Source organism: Myotis davidii, unplaced genomic scaffold (assembly GCF_000327345.1).
Source record: "Myotis davidii unplaced genomic scaffold, ASM32734v1 scaffold329, whole genome shotgun sequence".
In the NCBI taxonomy this organism is placed as follows: Eukaryota; Metazoa; Chordata; class Mammalia; order Chiroptera; family Vespertilionidae; genus Myotis; species Myotis davidii.
The window spans coordinates 2,292,081-2,316,121 of NW_006300374.1; the positions used below are offsets into that span (position 1 = coordinate 2,292,081).

The 24,041-nt window shown below is 37.8% G+C and overlaps 1 protein-coding gene across 1 annotated transcript in view; it reads right to left on the reverse strand.

Moving 5' to 3' along the window:
• UBN2 (ubinuclein 2) overlaps window positions 1-24,041 on the reverse strand; it is a 79,922-nt gene that overhangs the window by 3,441 nt on the left and 52,440 nt on the right. Inside the window, exons 10-17 of the mRNA XM_015572664.1 lie at window positions 21,665-21,783; window positions 20,954-21,067; window positions 20,226-20,369; window positions 19,476-19,526; window positions 14,872-14,914; window positions 10,756-12,303; window positions 3,269-3,500; window positions 2,765-2,854 (exon numbers count right to left, since the gene is read on the reverse strand). Coding sequence (XP_015428150.1) covers window positions 2,765-2,854; window positions 3,269-3,500; window positions 10,756-12,303; window positions 14,872-14,914; window positions 19,476-19,526; window positions 20,226-20,369; window positions 20,954-21,067; window positions 21,665-21,783 — 2,341 coding nt within the window. The remainder of the gene's footprint in view (window positions 1-2,764; window positions 2,855-3,268; window positions 3,501-10,755; window positions 12,304-14,871; window positions 14,915-19,475; window positions 19,527-20,225; window positions 20,370-20,953; window positions 21,068-21,664; window positions 21,784-24,041) is intronic.

Consider the following 24,041-nt stretch of genomic DNA (forward strand, 5'->3'; position numbering starts at 1 on the left):
CCTATTGGGGTTGGGGGTGTGTTCAGGGGCAGGGCCAACGGGGGGGAGGGGCCGAGGCAGTTTGGCTGACCGGCCCCACCCCCTGATTGGGCCGGTTCACTGGCCACAGTGGGCATTATAGTGACCAGTCGTTCCAGTTGCTGGCTTTGTATATATATAAATAGGTATCTACCTCACAGACAATATGCTAAATGCTGTGAGGATTATAAAGGATCATAAAAACACCATCCCCACCTTCAAGGGATATACCACATAGATTCATTTAGAAGACAAGGTCAATTTCATTCTTTTGCAAGTAAAATTAAATTTCTTGCCATGACATAGCATTTGATAATTCACAATTATTTATGTAAACGATGGGGCACATTGGTAGCGAAAAATCCAGCTGAGTCTTTTTTTGGCCCTAACCTATGAAAGTTTAACTGATAGGAAAGTCTGCTACTAGGAATAAGGGTTTCTAGTTCTACGTGTTACTATTTAACTTTTACTAGAAAAATGCTGTTTTCTCTATTTAAACTGGGTAAGAGTTGGACCCAGTGACTTTGAAAGCCAAAAAAATATAGAGGGAATCTCTAACAGGTCATTGCCTTAACAAGGAATAAGACACCTCCCACCCCCACCCAATAGGATTAACAGAAAAAGACAGGGAGGCATGGTAGAAATACTACACAGGTGAAAAGAACAAAATATTGTACTACAATAACAAACTTAAGGCTGGAGGAGAGCACAGAAGTCATACTGCTAGGTCCACTCATGTAATATCTAAATTACTCTGGTAAAACACAAACCGAAAAAATTCCTCTACTAAAGAAAAGATGTATCAACAAAATATGATGATCATTTCAAAAGCTGTATAAACAGAATACCAGTAAAATAAGTTTGGCGACAACATCTAAGGAACTGGCTTTTTCATTGATAATGAGATATTACATACTTACATTTGTAGAGAAAAATGATTTAACTTTAGGCATAATTAAATTTATAAAATGGCAAGATGGAATTTTGCTCAAAGAAGCTTTGGTTAATTAGCAAAATAAAATGCTCATATTAAATGGACTCTGAGAGTCTTTAAAGCAAGACCTTCCCCAAGGGCCAAATCTGACCACCACCTCTTTTTTGTTTGTTTGTTTTTTTACACTTCTTTTTATAAGTAAAAAGTTGTATTGGAACTCAGCCATACTCATATTAGATATTCTCTATGGCTATTTTCACTACACTACAGAGTTGAGTAGTTGTGATAGAGACTAAATGGCCTGCAAAGCCTAAATATTTACTATTTGGGTCTTTAGAGAAAAAAGTTTACTGATCTCTGTCTTTAGATAAAGTAAGAGAATTGACATTAATAAACTGAACTCTTACTATGTATAAGGCACTATGCTAGAAGCCTTAAATTATTTTCATTAAATTCTCATAACAAGCCTATTAAAAACATCTTCTTGTCCCCCGTTTACAAGCAAGAGATTGTGATGGTCAAACGAGTTAAGAAACTTGCTCTGAGTGGCAGTCTTGGGATTAAAAAATCAAAGCCTAATTCTCAAATTCGGTGTCTTATACTTTTAAACGTCTTTAAAATAAAAAAAAAAATTGTAAACTTTCCTTTCTCCCTCTGGAAGAGTGGTGCTGCTCAGACAAGAAGAAAATTCATATAAAAGCTGGATTACTGGCGTCATGTTGAACCATGAGGTTCCTGTTTGTCTCATTCCTTACAAGTCCATACCAGTCCATCCATGAAAAAACAGCTCTAAACTGAACTCATTATACCAGCAACTGCTTTAGTCACAGGGCAATTTTCCCTAAGCATTAAAACCTAGTTCAGGAAGATTAGGATTGCTGAATCTGTGTCTATTTTGTGTCCCCCATTTGTACAACAGTGATTTTATATTTACTCTTACCATGTAAGGTCTGTTACAGGATTCATTACAACTTGTTGCTTTGAGATTGCTACATAGCTTTCATTCTATTTGTTGACCAACTGTAAACCTGTTCAAAGATAATATGAAATGCAGTGGCCAAAAAGAATAGTGAGGCCCCAGTCAACTTCAAAGTTAAGAGGGCAGATGAGCAATTATTTCTGCTCAAAAGATCCTCAAAATGGCCTTCCGAACACTATCAGCAGTCTACTGAGGTCAACTGCTGGAAGCTGATGTGTATGTCCAGTATCTACTACCTAATTTCAGAAAGATACAGCTATGCTGCAAGGATATAATGTATAGAGTTGAGATGATATTAATTTAAGGACTGCAAAGTTTAATGGTTAAGAGCTGTCTGTGGAGTCAGACTTCCTGGATCTGTATCTCAGATCGAACACCTTAGTGTATCATCTTGGGAAAGCTGCTTATCTCTGATTCAGTTTCCTGGTCTACAAAAGGGAGATTGTTCTCTCATTCACAGGCTTGTTGTAAAGATTAAATTAGCTAATATAGTAAGTGGTCACAAGATTATCTGGCACTTGGTAAACTTCCCGTCAGTATAAACTATTACAATTACTGGATATGACTTTTGCACATTGCCTTATGAACCCTCTTCTTTGTCATCACTTCTATATAACACTTTCAAAACCACTCTCTTCACATGTAACAAGAGATTTCATTTTACTTATTTCCTTTCTCTTAAAAGGAGTTTGTTGCTAATGAGGATTCAGTCACATGAAAGTCTGTTTTTTTCAACCTTTGTCATTTCATTCACGTTTTCAGAAAAAATGTTCAGTCCAATCTATATAGCTATATAAACAACAAAGAGATGAAGAAAGAGGTGGCTTTCTTACCATTAAATGTTTGCTGTAAATGTGTAGGCAGAGGTGAGTGGGAAAGTGTTGCTGCATGCTGAGCTCCTGGCTGTAAACCCTTTAGTAAATCTGAGAGGAAAACAGACTTGTCAGTGATCTTCTTAAATCTGGTTGAGCCCTCTGAGAGCAAAAATGAAAATAGTTTAATTTATCTAATGCAAGCACAGCCCTGACTTCAAAGGCCTTCTTTGAGTATATACATGTTAAAAAATTTACATACATAAATGTACCTGTGAATGCAAACACTCAGCAAATCTGACTTCCTCTTATTATAAATATTTTTTAGAAATGTGGTATAGTGGTTCATTTAAAATTATAAATAAAATCTCAGAGTCCAATAATTTGATTATAAATAGATAAAATACATTGCATCTCTTTTTTAAAAAATTCTATAATCTATACAAGTCCAACTGGTATAATGAGTATAATTTTGTTTCCTGTTCTGTCAAACTAGGTAGCCAAGTAAACAAAGGCCCCACTTACTCTGAGTTAAGCTATGGTGGAGAGCGGCTGAGGTAGATCCCGAGGTGGTTGTCACGCCAGCTGTGTCCGTTCCAAAGCCAAGTAGCTCCAAGGGAAACTGGAAGGGCATGGTCACTGGAACAAGGCCACCCAGCATCCCAAAAGGAGTCACATTTTGATTTGTTACAGACAAAGGTGATGTCATGAGAGTCAGAGGTGAGGCATTAGCCAATAATGATGCTCCTGCTGTGGACTGCAGAAACCAGGGGTCAAAATACATAAGAAATCAAATCTTTAACCTGAATTGATTTATTTAATATCCTCATGGGCAAAAGACTATGTTTTATATTTGCTCTAACAGAAACCTTGATATAGAAATGAAGATGGAGGTGAACAATACAATTCAAAGTGCTACTTAATAATTCTATACTCAGCTCTTCATCACATTTAGACTCTTCCTTAAGTTATTTTATTGCCTATATTAACACCAATTCACCCCCTCAATCCATTCACTTCCTTTTTTTTGTTTTTTAAAAATATATATATTTTATTGATTTTTTTTACAGAGAGGAAGGGAGAGGGATAGAGAGTTAGAAACATCGATGAGAGAGAAACATCTATTAGCTGCCTCCTGCACATCCCCCACGGGGGATGTGCCCGCAACCAAGGTACATGCCCTTGACCCGAATCAAACCTGGGACCCTTCAGTCCACAGGCCGACGCTCTATCCATTGAGCCAAATCAGTTAGGGCAATTCACTTCTTTTTAAAAAAATATATATTTTATTAATTTTTTATAGAGAGGAAGGGAGAGGGATAGTGTTAGAAACATCAATGAGAGAGAAACATCGATCAGCTGCCTCCTGCTGGGGATGTGCCTGAAACCAAGGTACATGCCCCCGACCAGAACCGAACCTGGCACCTTTCAGTCCGCAGGCTAACGCCCTATCCACTGAGCCAAATTGGTTAGGGCTCCATTCACTTCTAACCTTAGATTACCCTAGATCTGAACCAATTTCAATGTGGTCTCTGAACATGCTCAGTCTCTCTGCTGTTTGTCTATACTGTTGCCTGGCACAGTCTCTGCAGTTGCTACTACAGATTATTATTGCTCTCTCAGAGCCCCTAAATCTGTGTCCTTTACTTTCATCCTAACACCTTACAGAGATGAGGCCACCTGGTATGTTCTTCCTCATCAGATTCACCCACCTCTTCTCCAAAAGCTATGACCTATGAACTGGCCTATGCCATGAATCCCATCAATGTAGAACTTCCGGGTACAAATAATCTAGTATTCGTACTTTTTCCATGTTTCCTCTGCCTTCTCATATACAGAGAATTCTTTTTTTTCCCCTTTATTGATTAAGATATTAAAAATGTGTCCTTATCCTCCCAATCTTATCTCTTTTTTAAAAAATATCTTTTTATTGATTTTTAGAGAGGAAGAAGGGAGAGGGATAGAGATAGAAACATTGATGAGAGAGGAACATCATCAATCAGTTGCCTCCTGCACGGCCCCTACTGGGGATTGAGCCTGCAACTGAGATACGTGCCTTTGACTGGAATCGAACCTGGGACCCTTCAGTCCAAAGGCCGATGCTCCATCCACTGAGCCAAACCGGCCAGGACTCATCTCTTTTTACAACCACTTATTCCTGGCTCTTCCTCAGCTTTGGAAACTACTTGACTTATTTGTATGCCTTTTATCTTCAAACTTAGTGAATGAAAGCCTCCACTTTCCACATTATCTAGTCTCTCCTTCACCCCTGTAAGTTGGTTTCCATCTCTACTACTTTTCTGAACTGACTCCCTAAGGTAAAGGCAAATTAGAGGGTGTTTTGACACTCCCCTGTTTGTTTGTTCTTTTAATATATTTTTATTGATTTCAGAAAGGAAGGGAGAGGGAGAGACAGAAACATCAATGATGAGAGAAAATCATTGATTAGCTGCCTCCTCCACATCCCCTATTGGAGATCAAGCCTGCAACCGGGGAATGTGCCCCGACTAGGAATTGAACTGTGATCTCCTGGATCATAGGTTGACATTCAACCACTGAGCAACACCAGCCAGGGCACTACCTGTGTTTTAATGCTGCTTATGAATAAAAACAGTGAAATGAAAAATATGCTAACATTGAACTTTCATTGAGAAATTACTTAAATATACTTCATTAAGCTAATTTAATTCTTTGAACAATTTTCTATACAGCAATTAAGTAATTTTTTCCCATTTTGACATTTCTTTTCTATGTGAATTTATCAACAAAGATTATAAGCTTTTCTCAGTATTAGATATTATCTATTATAGTTTCTGCAACTGTTAAGTTTTCTTTTGTAGCCTTATTTTACTAATTCTAAATTTCCCTGACTAAATATTTTACATGTTAGCCACTGTCAGGCTGATTTTATGTGTTTATTATTCAACCAGTAAACATTATTCATTAATAAAGGCTGAATCATTTTGCTTAGTTAATATATGAGAAAATATAGGTGATCTTCCCATCCATCTATGCCACATTACATAGTACTAGTATATACTTAGTGGTCCATGCTACTGCTGCACATGAATTGCAGAACAACCTCAAGAAGCTTCCCAGTCTGTTTTTTCCACTTTCTCCAATAGCCTTCCCTCCCATTATCTCCTTTAATTTTAATCTCTCAAATTTATATTCACACTCCTGACCTCTCATATCAATTTCAATCCTGTATATCCAGAAGTTCAATGAAGAATCTAACTTGGATATCTAACACTCACCTACTTGGCATGTCCACAACTAAACTCATCATCACCTGCTATGTTAACTGCTATCAGCAATAGTCTGGTTCTTACCTGCCACTTAGGTTTGACACCTTAGTTTTCAGGCATTAAAAAGTAAAGGACAAGGTGAGCTCGTGGGCAACATACATTCTTTCTTTTTTTCCACAACTTCCTCCAACACTTACATATAAGTCTTTATCACTTTCTGCTTGGCATTAACTATCTTTCTTATTTTCCAGTCTTCTTCTCTATTGTGCCAATCGTGATAGACACAATGGGCACATTAAGGAAAGAATTACTAAGTTAAAAATAATAATAAGTGAAGCAATTTACATAGAAAGGATCCTGTATCAATTTGAGAATAAACAAGAGTTCTTTCTTCTTTTTAGTCATAATTCTATTGTAGTCTCAGGGTAACATGAGGCACATACTTCAAGGCAGTACACCATAAACAGAGCCCCCTAGTGAGAAACAGCTAATAAAGAAAACTTTTTCTGGAGGAGGCTAATTGAAGCATTAAAATCTATGGAAAATGCCCTGTCCAGTGTGGCTCAATTGCTTAGAGCAGTGGTTCTCAACCTGTGGGCGCGACCCCTTTGGCGGTCGAACGACCCTTTCACAGGGGTCGCCTAAGACCATCCTGCATAACAGATATTTACATTACGATTCATAACAGTAGCAACATTACAGTTATGGAGTAGCAACGAAAATAATTTTATGGTTGGGTCACAACATGAGGAATTGTATTTAAAGGGCCAGAAGGTTGAGAACCACTGGCTTAGAGCGTCATCCCACACACCTGATTTCTGGTCAGGGCACATACCTAGATTGGGGGGGTGTACTCAAGGCAACCTATCCATATCTCTCTCTCTCTCAAAAAACAAATAAACAAAAAACCCCAATAAACATAGATGGAAAATGTAAATTAAGGCAACTTCCAAAATTAAATAATTGAGTATTAGCAATAAAAAAATGGTGTCATGCCATAAGTGCCTAACATTTTTGTATGGTCAGCATTTCTGTATCTAATTTTGTTTTTAAAACTAAAATGAAATATCAGATTATCTATGTTACATGGGTATAAATTTCTCTCTCCTAAACATGAAGACTTTTCAAAGCGGGGCATCCCACCAGTGGTATCATTCAGAAGCATACAGGAGAAGTTGTCAACCTGAAGTAGGCAAACAGCTCAGGATAATGCCCCATAATCAAAAATATTTTCTATGATCTCCACATTTCATTCCCAGGGGAAAATATGAAGAGAATCCTTGCTCTCTCTTCCCATGGTTAGCATTACTTTTTTTTTTAAACCACGTTTTATATTTTGGTTAAGTGCATCCACCCCCCTCATTCCCTACAACATCCAGAGTGATCTTTAGAAATATTAGTCAAACCATACCACTGTCCTCCCTGTAAAAGACCCTCCAATAGCTTCCCACTGCACACAGAATAAATTCCAAAGTCTTTATCATGGCCCACAAGGTTCTTCATCACATGGTACTGTTGAATTCCAACCTCATCACCTACCCATCTCTTCCTAGTCTTGCCATGCAGGTCCACACGTCTTCTACAGGCCTGTTCTTTCCTCTCTTCACATCACCCACTTTGCCTGGACTGTTTGTTCTCTCTTATTTCCAAAGGCTGAATCCTGCTCATTCAATTCTCCACTTAAATACTGCCCCCTCAAAGAGGCCTTCCCCAACTCCTTTATCTATGTTAGCAATAATCATACTTTATCATATTATCCCATTTTATTTTTTCATAACACTTTATATATTTTTAAAATTTGTGTTTATTTTCCTACCTAAAATATATGCTCCATAAAGAGGAGAGGGTTTGAATATAATGTTCACCCTATTTCCCCAGCACCTAGAACAGTGCCTGGCACATATTAAACACTTAGTAAGCATTTGCTTAATAAAGCAATTATTTTCAGAATTCTAAAGTGGCAAAGACAGGATTCAGAGAAAATCAGTAAGTAGAAGGGCAAGAAAGAAGAGGAACACGTTGAGTAGAAAATTATTCAATAAAAAGCAGGTAGAGGTAATAATCTGTTAAACTCAAGACCTGTCACTTTCACTCTGCAAATGAGTAGACAGCTGATGATGTATTTCAGACAGGAGTTAAATACTTTGCAGGCACAGATAGGAAATCTGTTTTTAGTGTCGGAGGACTTGAGAGACAGGATCTAGAGGCCACAGATAGCTGATAAGATTTCAGTGAGATGCTATATTAAAAAAAAAAACACACCAAAAAACCCCCTGAGGACACCAATAGTTAGAAACAACCTTACTCAATTATTGACCTTTTCTTCAGTAAAACCAATAAGAAGTGAACAAAAAGGATCAGATATGAAGGCAGGAACACTAGGGTTCCAAATCATAAAGTCATTTTGGAGAGGAAGAAAACCAGAAGGGAGTACATTTTAGAAACACAAATTTTGTCATGTAGGTTCATGGTGAGAAACTACCTGATAAGTAACTGTATACCAAGTATATGTGTTCTTTTATAGCATAAATGATTGATTACAAGAAGGATTTCTAGAAAAAAAATAAAACTGCTAGATTCTGGAGATGACAAAGGATAAAGATTTAATGTTAAATTCAGGGAAAACAAAACAAATGAAAAAAATTTTTTTAGCTCCAAGGAAAAACCCAAAATATAATAAAAAAGCAAATGAAACCATCGTGTACAATATTTAGCTCAATAGAGACAATATTTTACATAGTCATGGATTTTACCAAAAGTTGTCATTTTACTCTTTCACGAGAATGGAAAAAATATAAGGGAGCTAAGAGCCTCATTATCATAATGAGAAGTCAAAGATAATACTAAAAAAATAAATTAAGAGTCTTCCATTCATTCTTATTTAAAATCCCAGAGAAAAAGCTAAGAGAGTTAAAAGTAGGAAGCAGGAGGATATGGGGTAGGGAACTGCCATTTCTGTGATAATCCTCTTAAATATTCCTTTGATCAAATTAAAGATTCAAAAACGTCAACATTTTAATAAAGGTAATACAAACAGGAATGTGGACTAACTTGCAGATTTAAGTTATAACTTAGATTTTAACATACAATCCCGAATCAGTTTGTTTTTAGTGTTACTTTCATATTTCTGATTAAAAGTAAAATTACATAGATAAAATATCAATAAATCTTAGATTCTAATTAATAAAATATCAGTTAACTGAATTTTGTTCTGTATTAGAATTCTGGAATCAATTCATTTCTAAGACTACAGTAATGGCAGAGTGATGATTTTGGTTTTAAGTGTACACTGAATACCAATGCTTAGCTTGTACTGAATAGCAGAGAACCTCTATGAACACCAAGGGGTAATTCTTTCATTAAATGTTCGTATTCCACATAACCAGGATGCAGTATAAAGTTAGAGCATTTTGTTAGAGAACAGAATTCCATAAATCAATAAAAGTCATGTTTTCAAAGAATATTTAAGAACCTAAGAACACATCATAAAATGTTATATTTTTAAAAAGCTTATTATGAAACAGAATATTATGTAAAACACACATTCTTAAAAAAGTCTAAAAAAGTACCAGGAAAATATACACAGTGATGGAATAATGGATGATTTTAATTTTCTTTTTTGAATTTGCCTACAGTGAGCATTTTTTTCTTTTCGGTGGGGGGAGGGGGCGATATATTAAAGAAACTAAGTCAGTAATGTGAAAGTCTCAGAATACAAAGTGGGAGATAGATGGAAATAATAACAGAGAAGATGATATGGAAGGCAGAGAAATGAAATACATGAGTAATAGAGTTCTCAAAAATTCTAGGCCAAATGGGTCAGAAATAATTGTCACATGTAATCAAATGAAATATTCTTGAGCTGAAAAAAAAAAAAAAAGCCAGTTTGAAATGGAAAAGACTTTCCATGTTCTAGGTACAGAATTACTGAAAACAAGATAAACCAAGCCAAAGTCCGTAAACCCTTGAATTGCAACAAAAAAGAGAAAATCTTACTAGCATTTAGGCAGAGAAAACAAATTACTGATAAGAGAACCTCAGAAACCTCTATAATCCTAAATACAAAGGTTCAGTGGAACAGTATTTACAAAATTTGAAGTGAGACAATTAGTGACCCAAGAAATCTGTAACTACTCAACTGTGATAGCACAGAAATGACCATATATGTAAGAGCTAAGGTAAAATAGCTTTCATTTTAGCCTTTTTGAAAACTTTCCTTGAGTGAGGAACGCCTATTAACTGAGAGATAAATTTAAAATCTCACAAATGGGGAAGCTGTGGTATAAAAGGACTAATGATACTAATTTGACAGAGAATTATAAATGAATAATTGCAAAATAAAAATTTTATTCAAAAAGACAGGTTAAAGGAAAAAATAACATGCATGTATAAATTTGATTAAATAAAAAAGTTGGCAGGAGAAAGGGGACTATAGTGGAGAATAGAGGAGAGACAAGTGAAGGTATGTTAAATTCCTAAGTTACTACTTTGTTCTGGACTTTAATAAGATAGTTTTAAATATGCATTTTAGTTATGTCTTTCGACATTTTTGAAAGTGAGCATGTATTACTTGAATGAAAAATAAATAAATCCACATTCCAACAAAAATCTCACCCCCAAGTATCCCCATCACTGTTATGTCAACATTAGGAACATTCCTTGGCAATAAACTATTGGCTATTTGGCTATTACAAACAACCTATATAATAAGGAAAGGTTATACACTAATACATTTTACCCCATGAATGTATATAACATACATACCTGCACACTGGCTGTTACCACTGAAGACCCTGAGGCAGAGGATGGTCTATGTGGAGTAGACAACGGTTTAGTAGCACCCTGTGTTCCACCTCCTGTTCCCCCAGATAGACTAGTCCTATTAGCTCCGCTTGAGTTAAGGTTGCTACCTCTGCTGGCAGGTGCATTCACTGCAATTCCACTCAAGCTATTCTTCCCAACAGTTCCAGTGGATGATGAGTTTGGTAGCTTTGATGAGGCCTGAAGATTTTTTGTAGACGGAAGGCCTGAAGTGCGATTAGAGGGCAATAAATTCAAGGTGGGAGACTGTCTGCTGATATTTATTCCACTGGGTTGTTTATGGACTGGGTTGTTACTGCTGGAGTGGCTACTCTGGGCTACTAGTGCACTTGGACTGGAAGAACTTGAGGATACAGTAGGCTTGGGAGTTGGGTTGGATTTAGAAATAAGTTTAGTTGATACTGAAGGCTTAGCTGACAGAGAGGGCTTGGGTGAGGCAGAAGGCTTAGGTGAGGGCAAAGGTTTAGGGGATGTGGCAGGTTTGGGAGATGCGGCAAGTTTTGGGGATGCAGCCATTGAGAAGGGAGATTTGAAACCCTGCGTGGAGATTTGTGACACCATAGCCTTAGCTAAATAGTTACTGGAGGTAGTGGTGCTAGGTACTGTCCTAGAAACCAGGGAGTGGGACCCTTGAGAACCATTTCCAGGTGAGGGAGTAGGTAAGGGAAGGCGGTACATAAGTGACTTATCTGAAGTCTTAACAAGTGGGGATGAACAGGAAAGCTGGGGATTATTACTTAATTTCACCACTGGGTTGCTCTGTGATTTACTAATGGTTGCTTGCAGTGGAGACACATAATTTTGTTGGACAGCTGAATGCTGGTGCACCTTTGTTACTTGTGTTAACGAAGAAGCATCTTGGGCCTCTAATGTTCCCAGAGCGTGAGAGGAGGCAGCAACTTGGGCTTGGGAGGAAGAGGAGACATGGGTCTGTGAAGAGGAAGAAGCATGAATCTGGCTTGACCTCTGTAGTCCTTGTTGAAGTAGCCTGGCTGGCAAAGGTTCTAAGGAAACTTTAGGGTTCTGAATTGAAGAACCAGCAATAAGGCCTGAAGAGATGCCAGTATGAGCTAAATCCTGGGGTTTCTTTGGTACTGGCCCGGTGTGACCAGCAATAAGACTAGATGAATGTGCAGTCTGAGCAGAATCTAGTTTTTTGGGAGTAGCCAGGGGCAGCTTACTCATTATACTTGCTAATTTTTCTTCTCTCAGTCCTGGACGAGGTTTTGCAGCTGGCATGCTTATCTTTGAGCCAGCTGGAGGGCCCTTGTTCCCATTGTTGATAACAGCTAAAGCTTCAGAAACAAGATCCAGTGCAGGTTGGTGGAAAGAAAGGTCTTCATCTAGTGAGTCATCAAGGCAGATCGTCTCCTGGGCTGGAGTAGAGCTGGAGCTGGTGGAGGCCATGGCAGATGTGACAGAACTTGAAGGACCACCAATTGAAGCCACCAAGGATGCAGGAGTTTTCTGGTCCTTTTTTGGACTACACTCCTAGTATAAACAGCATTGTATTAGAAAAGAATGCAATGATTAATAAAAAATTACAAGTGTTGGTTTTTAAAAGACTAAGAAGTTCTCATGATTACTAAAATTCTACTGGAATTCTTCTTTAGAGACTGTAAACACCATTTTTTTTTTTAAAGCATAGAGCGGGTGTGGGAGGCAGCCAACCGATGCATCTCTGTCACATGAATGTCTTTCTCTCTCTCTCCTCCACTCTTTCTAAAATCAAGGGGAAAATATCCTCTCTCCTGGAGTGATGATTTAAGAAAACCAAAACCAAACCCAAGCCCAAGGTCTTACATTATATATTGATTTATAGGACCAAAGCACTTACCTTAACAATAGTGGGAAAGAATGGATAGGAAGGGTCTTTACCATCACTTTCTAAGGTACTACAGTAAAAAAGCTGTTAAGAATGCTGTTATACTCTAAATCCCTGAGCAATTTTTCTAAGTTTCTGTTCTAAAAGTCCTGACCGAAAACGTCACTGCCTCTCAGAAGTCTGCATGGTAACTGCATTAAGATCAAAATTGTCTGCTAGCATGAATGGCTAATGCAGATGTGATGTGTTCACTTTGGCATGCCATGTAATTACATGATTAGTAAAAATCCCATTATAATAAAAAGTACAAAAACTGTGGGTTGGGGAGTATATCAGAATAATATTGGCAGTGTTACCAGTATAAAACTGCTGGTTTTGTTTTTAAAAAAAATATATTTGTATTGATTTCAGAGAGGAAGGGAGAAGAAGAGAGAGAGAGAAACATCAATGATGAGACAGAATCATTGACTGGCTGCCTCTTGCACCTCCCCGCCACAGGGGATGGAGCCCAAAACCTGGGCATGGGCCCTTGACCAGAACTGAACCCAGGATCCTTCAGTCCGCAGGTCAATGCTCTAGCCACTGAGCCAAACCGGCTAGGGCTAAAATTGCTGTTTTAAGTATCCTTTTTATTAATATTTTTCTTTATAAAATTAACAAATCATGCCCTGGTCAGTGTGGCTCAGTTGGTTGGAGCTTCATCCCATATACTGAAAGGTCCCAGGTTCGATCCCAGTCAGGGTATATACCTAGGTTGCCAGTTTGGTTAAAGTTGAGGCGCATACAAGAGGGAACCAATCACTGTTTCTGTTTCTCTCTCTCTCTGTCTCTGTCTCTCTGTCTCTGTCTCTCTGTCTCTGTCTCTCTCTCTCTCAGATTGGTAAATATATCCTTGGGTGAAGATTTAAAAACAAAAACAAAAAAAACCAAATCAGGCCCTGGACGGGTAGCTCAGCTGGGTAGATCACCACCCTGATATGCCGAGGTTTTCGGTTCATTCCCCAATCAGGGCACATACAAGAAGCAATCAATGAATTCATAACTGGAATGACAAATCAAAGTTTTTCTTCATTCTCTCTCTCTAAAATCAATCAATAAAAAGTTTAAAAAACAGTAACAAATCCACTGTACCGTGGAGATTTACATCGGCAGAAAAATTGTTCAGGATGTATATTTGAGTAAAAACAACAGGTTATCCCACTGACACAAAATGTTAACTCAAGCTGGATAAGTGAATGATTGGACAGATAGATGGAAGGAGGTGAGGTAGGGTCAAAGATCCAGAAAAAGGGAGGGCAGCTGTGAACCAGAAAGTTAAAAGTTTTTTTTTCTGAGTGAGCAGAAATTTCTACTTTTCTCCTTCTTACTTTTCCCTATTGTTTGCATGTTCTACTGTAAGCATTTCTTTATATTAACTCTCTAACTAAAATAAGTATTTGAGGGATGGCAGGATGGGAAAAAAGTCAGCAATACAGTCTTTCCATTTTGGGGAAAGGAAAAAGTAATTTAATCATAAACAAACAAAACAGGTAACTTCCCTATAGTATCCTAACACTTCCATTATTAGAGTTCTGATAAATTAATCATTATCTAAACAGATGCACCAAAATTTAAAAAACTCTCAATGAAGGGTATTAGTTGTTTAAAAATAAGGTGTGAAAATAAAGCATGAACTCAACAGATTTAATAAAATATTGTCTCAATATTATTTAGAAGACAAAGTAGGTTACTAAAAGAAAGGAGTGTTGCTCTGTATTCAAAGAGCCTCTAAAATTAAAAGAAGGCACACAGCTGGTGTAGCTCTCTTACATCTATGTTTCTTTCTCTCTCCCTTCCTCCTTTTCTAAAATCAATAAAAAAAAACACACAAAAAAAACCTTTTTACATATAGCTGGTGGGAAGGCCAAATTTGTCCAGAGTGGCTCTGCCCCACCTTTACAACAAAAAAAGCCCTGGCTAGTGTGGCTCAGTTGGTTGAGCACTGTCCCATGCACCAAAAGTTCACTGGTTTAATTCCTGGTCAGGGGACATACCCAGGTTATGGGATAAATCCCTAGTCAGGGTGCGTGCTGGAGGCAGTCAATCAATGTTTCTCTCTCACATCAATGTTTCTGTCTCCCCCCGCTCTAAAATAAATAAAAACCTATCTAAAAAATAAACCAATCAATTAAATTAAAAACAATGCATTTTAATAGTCATCATTATGACTACTAAAAGATTTATTCAGAACTTACCTTTACTTTGGGTTTAGGTGCAGGAATCACCTTTTTCTTTGCCCTAACACAAAAAATTAAAAAGGAGAGCATTTCAGTAGCAGTTAGGTCACTCATTAGGAAAGTATAACATAAACTTGTAATTACATGGGAAAATAATTTCTTCTGCTATTTAGAAAACTCTTTGAAGGAAGGAACTATATGTAAGCGCTTAATTCATATGTGAATAGGCAGCAACATTTCCCCCAATTTTGATGAAAAACCAAAATATGAAATGTAGATAAAGTTTTTTAAAAAATTAAACGTGAGCCGAAACCGGTTTGGCTCAGTAGATAGAGCGTCGGCCTGTGGACTTAAAGGTCCCGGGTTCAATTCCGGTCAAGGGCATGTGCCTGGGTTGCGGGCACAACCCAGTGGGAGATGTGCAGGAGGCAGCTGATCGATGTTTCTCTCTCATCGATGTTTCTAACTCTCTATCTCTCTCCCTTCCTCTCTGTGAAAAATCAATAAAATATATTTAAAAAAAATTAAACATGAATATTCACAATAAAAAAAAATAACTCAAAATAGGCTAACAAAGTTGCCTAAGGCTTGTCACTTCAAAAAACTGGTAAAAATTTAAATTATTTATAGGAAAACAGCTTTGAAAAACTTCCAGCTCAAATTAAATCATGCTAAGAAATTGTAAATGAGATATTTGAAAAACAAAACAAAACCCTTGCTGAATAGCTCAATTTGTTAGAATGTTAACCCAATATGACAAGGTTTCTGGTTCAATCCCTGATCAGGGCACATTCAAAAGTCAACCAATAAATGCATGAATATGTGGGACAACAAATCAATGTTTCTCTCTGACTCCATACCTCCTTATTCTCTATCTCTCTAAAAGGAAAAAAGTTTTGCCCGGCTGGTGTTGCTCAGTGGCTGCATGTCTACCTATGAACCAGAAGGTCAACTTTTGATTCACAGCCAGGGCACATGCCTGGGTTGCAGACTTGATCCCCAGTATGGAGCATGCAGGAGGCAACTGATCGATGATTCTCTCTTATCATTAATGTTTCTATCTCTCTCTCCCGTTCTCTCTGATTACACACACACACACACACACACACACACACTAGTGACCCGTTATACCAAGATTCATGCAATAGGCCTTCCTTCCATGGCTGCCGGCACCGGTTTTCCTCTGTCACCCGGGACCCAAGCCTTTGGTCCAGCCGCAGCAGCGAGGCTTGGCTTCCCTGCGGCTGCTCCCAGCCCCTCCTTTTTTTCCCCCCAGCTCCTTGAGCAGAGCCCAGGGGGGGCTAGAAGCCTGGGTCGCTGGCATCCCAGGCCCCCAGCCCCTCCTTGAGCAGAGCCTAGGACCCGCAGGAAGCTTGGCTTCCTCTGTCGCTGGGACCAACCCAAGCCTCCTGCTCGCTCCAGCTCTGTGGCTGCGGCCATCTTCAGTCTTCACTCCGCACCTGCATATGCAAATTAACCATCATCTTTGCTGGGTTAATTTGCATAGTCACTCTGATTGGCTGGTGGGTGTAGTGAAGTGGCAGTGTGATGGAGTGGTGGTTAATTTGCATGTTTCTTTTATTAGCGTAGATATATATATATATATGTGTGTGTGTGTGTGTGTATATATATGTATGTATGTATTTTTTGCAAAAATTTGTCTGAATTTTTTTTTCTATTTTTTCCCCAATTACAGTTGACATACAGGTTTTCTTTCCTTTTAAAAAATGTTTTATAAAAATTATTTTTAGGAAAAATACCACATGATCTCACTCATTCATGGACAATAGAGACCATTATAAACTTTTGAACAATAATAGATACAGAGGCAGAGCTGCCTCAAACAGATTGTCAAACTGCAGTGGGAAGGCCGGGGAGGGTTAGGGGGCAGGAGGGAGGGGGATAAGAGATCAACCGAAGGACTTGTATGCATGCATATAAGCATAACCAATGAACATAAGACACTGGGGGGTAGGGGAGGCCAGGGGATTGTCAAGGGCGGGGGAAAAAAAAGGACACATATGTAATACCCTTTGTAATACTTTAAGCAATAAAAAAAATTATTTTTCACATAAAACTCAAATAAAAATGTTGAAACAACAGAAAAAAAGGCAAGAAAAAATACCATGGAAACTTTGGAAGCCAGGGTGAAAAACTTTGAAGATTAAAACACTCATAAGTTCCATAGTAGGAGAAAGTACTCAAATATTTGTTGAATAATTGAAGAATTGACAAGCTAAAATACCTCACATTGTTTGAATATTTGTATTTCACTTAATTGAATGTCATTACTTAGATTAACAAATATATTTTTATAAATACATTTTTATTGATTTCAGAGAGGAAGGGAGAGGGAGAGAGAGAAAAACATTAATGATGAGAATCATTGATTGGCTGCCTCCTGCATGCCCCCAACTGGGGTTCGAGCCTACAACCCAGGCATGTGCCCTTTACCAGAATCGAACCTGTGACCTTTCATTCCGCAGGCCAACGATCTATCCACTGAGACAAACCAGCTAGGGCAGATTAACAAATATCTTAATTAAAACTGCCAATCTACAACTTTATTAAGACAACAGTAATATTCAAAGTGTTTTTTGTTTGTTTGTTTGTTTGTTTGTTTTAAGAAAGAGCACTTGAACAAAAGATTTCCAGTCTCACCTATCCATAGATTCCTACGTTCTGGTACAAAACAAAACAGAAAATTAGTTACATATATATCTCCCCACTGTAGGATAACTAAACCACTTGCAACAAAGTACACCTATAATATATGGAACCAAGCTACTCCACATTTATAATAAAACTAGTGGCTCAGTGCACAAAATTCATGCACAGGAGGGCGGAGGGGGGGGCAGGGAGTGTCCCTCAGCCTGGCCTGCACCCTCTCTAATCTGGGACCCCTTAGGAGATGTCCGACTACTGGTTTAGGCCTGAAACCTGCAGTCGGATATCCCTCTTGCAATCCGGGACCACTGGCTCCTAACCGCTCACCGGCTTGCCTGCCTTATCGCCCCTAACCACTCTGCATGCCAGCCTGCTGGCCCCCAACTGCCCCACCCAGCCAGCCTTCTCGCCCCCAACTGCCCCCTCTTGCCGGTCTGCTCGCCCCCAACTGCCTCCCCACTCCCACTGGCCTGATCGCTCCCAACTGCCCTCCCCTCCTGGCCTGATTGCCCCTAATCACCTCTGCCTCAGCCCCGCCACCATGGGTATGTCCAGAAGGTCTCCTGGTCTAATTAGCATACTACCCTTTTATTAGTATAGATAATAAAAGTAAGAATTGAAAACCACAACTAACTCAATACATCTCTGATGGTGTTCTAAGAAACTGTCCTTCCTACCAGCTGCAAAAAAATTCCATCTATTATAACTTATACAAGGAGAGGGGGAATTTTGTAATGTTACCCAGAGGATGTTACCAAGACCTCTTAGCAGAATACTGAATTAGAATGCTCAGTAAATTCTCAGTAACTTGCTAAATTTTATACTTTATTAACCCCTTAATACTACACTTTTAGACTACAGGGAATTAGCCCTAAGTTGAAGGTAAAAATAAAATTCTTGTTGAGTTAACCAGTACTCATTAAAATATGTAACCAAGCCAGAACCGGTTTGGCTCAGTGGATAGAGCGTTGGCCTGCGGACTGAAAGGTCCCAGGGCATGTACCTGGGTTGCGGGCATATCCCCAGTGGAGATGTGCAGGAGGCAGCTGATCGATGTTTCTCTCTATCGATGTTTCTAATTCTCTAGCTCTCTCCCTTCCTCTCTGTAAAAAATCAATAAAATATATTTAAAAAAAAAAAATGTAACCAAGCCTTTTTATTACTGCCTACAGGAGGATAAGCGAGCTTTCTTTAGTAATCACATCACTAAGGAAATACCTGGTTTTGAACAGAAGAAAGGACACAAAGAGTAAGTTGATTTTGTGGAATAAAACACTGCAAGGCCAGGAAGTGTAGGTATGTACACAGAATTGCCTTAGAAAGCACAAGGTGTTGGGCTACCTAAGTAGATAGTCATTAACAGGGGGAGAAAAAGGGCACAAAAGAACTGAAGGGCACATACCCAGGTTATGGTATGTTATGGTTCCCAAGAACTAAGGAAACCACCAGAGCCTTGTTTACATGGCTCTTACTACCATACCTCAGGCCAATGTTAACATTATGGATTCAGATTTTTGGAAACTACCCTGAGAACTGTTAATAGATAAGTGTGTTCAAGGTCTATATAGTCAACAGTAAAAATGATCTTTTTAGCCGAAACCGGTTTGGCTCAGTGGATGGAGCGTCGGCCTGCGGACTGAAAGGTCCCAGGTTCGATTCCGGTCGGGGGCATGTACCTGGGTTGCGGGCACATCTCCAGTGGGAGGTGCGCAGGAGGCAGCTGATCAATGTTTCTCTCTCGTCGATGTTTCTAACTCTCTATCTCTCTCCCTTCCTCTCTGTAAAAAATCAATAAAAATATATTTTAAAAAAATGATCTTTTTAAAAGAGGCAGTGGTAACATGGAGATTGTCTAAATGTATGTTTAAGTCAGATTTCAAATAGCAATAAATAAATGATACTTTTGTTTACTAAAGCATATGATTTGAATAAAACTAGAGTCTGAATTTACTCACGGGGCAGAAGTAAGATGATTATGTACACTCCGACTTTCCTTAAAAAGCATTCTGGAAAAATTTAAAGGACACAATTAATTTTTTATAGTAGATAAATAATAATCACTTTATCATTTTAATCATTTGATTTTCAACAATCTATTATTTGCTTATTTACCAAGTAAAGGTTATCAGTAAATTCAATAATCGATTTTACAGAGTTTTATATTACCTCTATTTTAAATCATTAACAGATCATGTCTTCTGTTGATTTAAGATGGAATGCTTTAAGATGGCAGGTTGAGACAGCCAAGTCTAATACTTAACTCTTTAAACTGTGAATTAGTTTTGAGATACCACTCTATATTGAATATTTTCAACAGAACCTAAGGCTATGCCTCTTTTTCTATACTATTCTAGATCTTGTATTCAGTCCCTTATCTTCACAATACCCATATGAAGTTCCCCTTCCAAAGTTCAAAGCCATCTTTCTCCCTGCTACAAAATTTAGATATGAAAAAGAAAAAGTGGTCAGTTAAAAAAATCACCTTATGTATATTCTACATCACTATGTCCACGTGACTCATTCTTTAGTCTTTTAAGTACTTGAAGTTTGCAAAGCATAGATCATCTGAGATGATTATACAGAATTTTAAATGTATTAGGTTCTTAGCAAAATGAATGTCATGTATGTGTGTGTACATATGTATCTTTAATAACAGCAGTAAGAAGAAAGTAAATAAATAAAATCTAGGATGTCATATTTCTTACCTTGCCTGCATCCAGCCCTTAGGCCACAATGGTTTCACCTCTGTCTCCATAAAGGATTTAAGATAATCCTCAGCAGACTGGCTTTTATTTGGCTCTAACTCATAGCATCCCAATTTGATCTCAACAAGGTTACATAACAAAGTTCTAAACAGATTAAAAATATATATTTATATATAAATCTGACTGAAAAATTTTAGAAAATTAAGCTTGAAACAGATTTTTTTAAAAGCACATAAATCTGACAGCAATAGTAAAGAATTATTATCTGAAGAAATCAGATAACATGAAGATAAATAATTTTTATCATATATTATTCATTGCACTGTAGCCAAATCCCCACATGAAACAATTTCCTTTGATACCTTTAATCTAGGCACCAAAGACTGAAAGAGATAGTCCTACAACTAAACCCTTACTTGGGGTACCGAACTGCTGATAAGCAAGATGACTGACAACACAAGTATATTGAGTCCTTTTCCTTCTGAAACCAGTACATGGCTTACTTGGTAATTGAATAATTAGCTTTAAAAAATCATTATATAAAAATAAAAGTTATAGCATTCTAAAATAATAGGACCATGTCAACCTTCTCTTGAATAAATTTTTTCTATATACTTATCTTTGGTTGTTCCCAATCTAGTCTTCAACTTATTGTAGATTCTTTTTATGAAAACCTTACATCTCCATTATCTACTTAGTTACAAGTCAAGGCTTTGGTTACATCTTACCTAATGGTGTCATCCCAGTGGAATTTCTTTCTTGGTCCTATGACACGTTTCCCTGGTTTCTCATCATCATCTTCCTCGGATCCATTTTTTTCTCGTTCTTCATCTGTTTGCAACCTAGAAATAAAAAACATTTTATAAAGCAGAGTTTTAACTCAACATTGCATATAATAATACACTCCCTAGAAACTTGTTGAATTGCTTCATTGGATGTTAATTTAAAAGACAAGGTAAATAGGGAATCTACCATTCTATGTAATACTTTGAATTTCATTGGGGTTATAAAGTCATTTGGTAAATAAGGTCTTCAAACTATAATATAAAGGCATGAATACTGATTTTTTAGCTCAGAATATATTTGTGTCCAATCTCGGATAGTCAAGTTGGTCAACATGTGAAATGTCTGACCAGTAGTGTCAGCTCTTGCTTTGACCACACCCATACAATAAATCAACAGACCTCTCACCTTTGAAATCAAGGCAATTAAGTGGGAAGTGAAGTGTCATTTAGAATATATTTATTACGTAAGTTTTAAATATTTTGATAAAAACCCACCTATTGGCATAATACCCACATATAGTACAAAAACCCACATATACAATTTTAGAGGTAAATATATATGTCTAATTGGTGGTAAAGTCTACTTAACACCAACCCTTAACACCTAAAAATATTTATCAAACAAAACCCAGTTCAAATAGAATAAATACATACTTGGCACACTTAGCTTGACTACGAGCCTGGCAGTCCTCCTGGTATTTAAATAGCTGTTGAGGCATGACATTGCTAACAGCCAGTTTCAGTTTTTGCAGAGGTTCTCTTAAACGATCATCCTAAGAGAAAAAAAAGTTTTTTCAAACATATTTACAAAACTTAATTTGTAAGCAGATCCTGAAATGATAAACATTTATGCTTTTAGACATTAATTATAAATATAAAATGTTTATATAATTAAGTACGGACATTGGTTTTACAATACTGACTTTTCATAATGCACATCGGATATAAAATTAGTATGACCATACTTCCCAAGCCCATTGCCTTAGCATAATTATTAATAATGCTCCTTTACATTCCTAGAAATGCCTCATGTTTGACTGACAAATTACATGAATACTTTAACTGTAATACAAATGATCAAATAGAGAACAAAATCTACATTGTGCAAACCACTACTGGATAATCTCATTATGATGGGGAACAAGAACCACAAGGAGAGAAACTGCTTCCGAACACTGCAACACATGATACAGCATGGAAGACTACCAACAGGATGTTGGTTGACATCCTGTTCTCTCATTTATTGTTAGTAATTGTGACTTATGTTGCAAGCAAAAATGCAAGGTAAGACCAAAATGAAAAAGGAAACTGGAAAACTCTTATTCACATGGGTTCAGAGCAAAAAGCAAGTAAATTTGTGTCTGCCAGCTTTAACTAACCAATTAAATTATTTTCATCTTGCAAATAACAATATATGTAATTATTAAAACACATTTTTATTACTGTCATAGGTGCAGAAATATTATACAACTTTTCTTTTCTTCACTGACACAACTATTTTTAAAATGTGATTTCTGGTAAGGATAGGATTTGTAGGAATACAGTTACCATATTATGGCAGGTATACTTTACAAATTAAAACATTTTATTTCATCAATAAACATTTATCTTATTAATAAAACCAAACTCAAATATTACTACTAATAAGCATTTACCTCTTTTAGGCATGCCAATAAATATTACTGCAACATCAAAGTGTCTGCTATAAAATCCCATTTTTCAAAATGTGAACATCCAGTATATCACATGGTTCCTGGGTGATAGTGTTCACACAGCAGTAAAACTGTATGGAGGCACACTCTCCCCTTTCTTCCCTCTCAGGCCTTCATCTTCTAAACCAGGGGTCCTCAAACTTTTTAAACAGGGGGCCAGTTCACTGTCCCTCAGACTGTTGGAGGGCCGGACTATAGTTTAAAAAAAACTATGAACAAATTCCTATGCACACTGCCCATATCTTATTTTGAAGTAAAAAAACAAAACGGGAACAAATACAGTATTTGTATTTGCATGTGGCCCGCAGGCTGTAGTTTGAGGACCCCTGTTCTAAACTCTATGGGACCCCACAAGACTTGCAACCAGGGGAGCAATAGTCAGCAGTATCTCATCTTGGGCTAACCCCCTGAACCTGTCTCCAAGGCCCCTTTACTTTGACTTTCCAGAGAACCAAAGCAGCCCCGCCTAGAGTCTCTCTTATTGCTTCCTCTATCATAAGTCCTTTCTTGTTTCACTTTAATAAACATACCCTCAAAATAAAATTTAAAAAACTGTATGGAGTTCCACCACAGGTAAAGACAGATAAATTTGAATTACATAATGTTGAGTGTAATAAGGCAAGCTGCAAAACAAAATAGACAGTATGACTCAATTTATATGAAGATCAAAAACATGTAAAACCAAACGATTTAATGCTTAGGTTTACAAACATGTGTGATAAAAATAATCTACACTAATAAAAGAGAGACATGGTAATTGGTGTACGACCGCTACGCTTTTCATTCGCTAATCAGCGAGATATGCAAATTAACTGTCAGCCAAGATGGCGGCCGGCAGCCAGGCAACTTGAAACTAACATGAGGCTTGCTTGCTTCAGTGACGGAGGAAACCAACATTCCCCGCCTGCCGCTGCAGGGATCTGAGCCGACAGTTTCAGAAACTCTGTAACAAATCCCACCAGACTTCAGCCAGCAGATTCGCAACATTGTAAGCAAAAGCCAGAAACCTACTTTCAGCCGCTGAGGCCTAAGAGCTGGAGCCAAGCTTCAAAGCTAAAGATGGCCCAGAATAAAAAAAAAGAAAAAGAAAAAAAGGAGCAGTTGGGAGCTTCAGTCCCCCCCAGCCTGAAAACAGCCCTCAACCCCTCACCCAGACTGGCCAGGCACCCCAATGCGTACCCCCACCCTGAAGGGTGTGGGACCAGCTGCAAACAGACATCATCCCCTCATCCAGGCTGGCCAGGCACCCCAGTGGGGACCCCCGCCCAGATCCAGGACCCTCTTCAGGGCAAACCAGCCAGCCCCACCCATGCACCAGG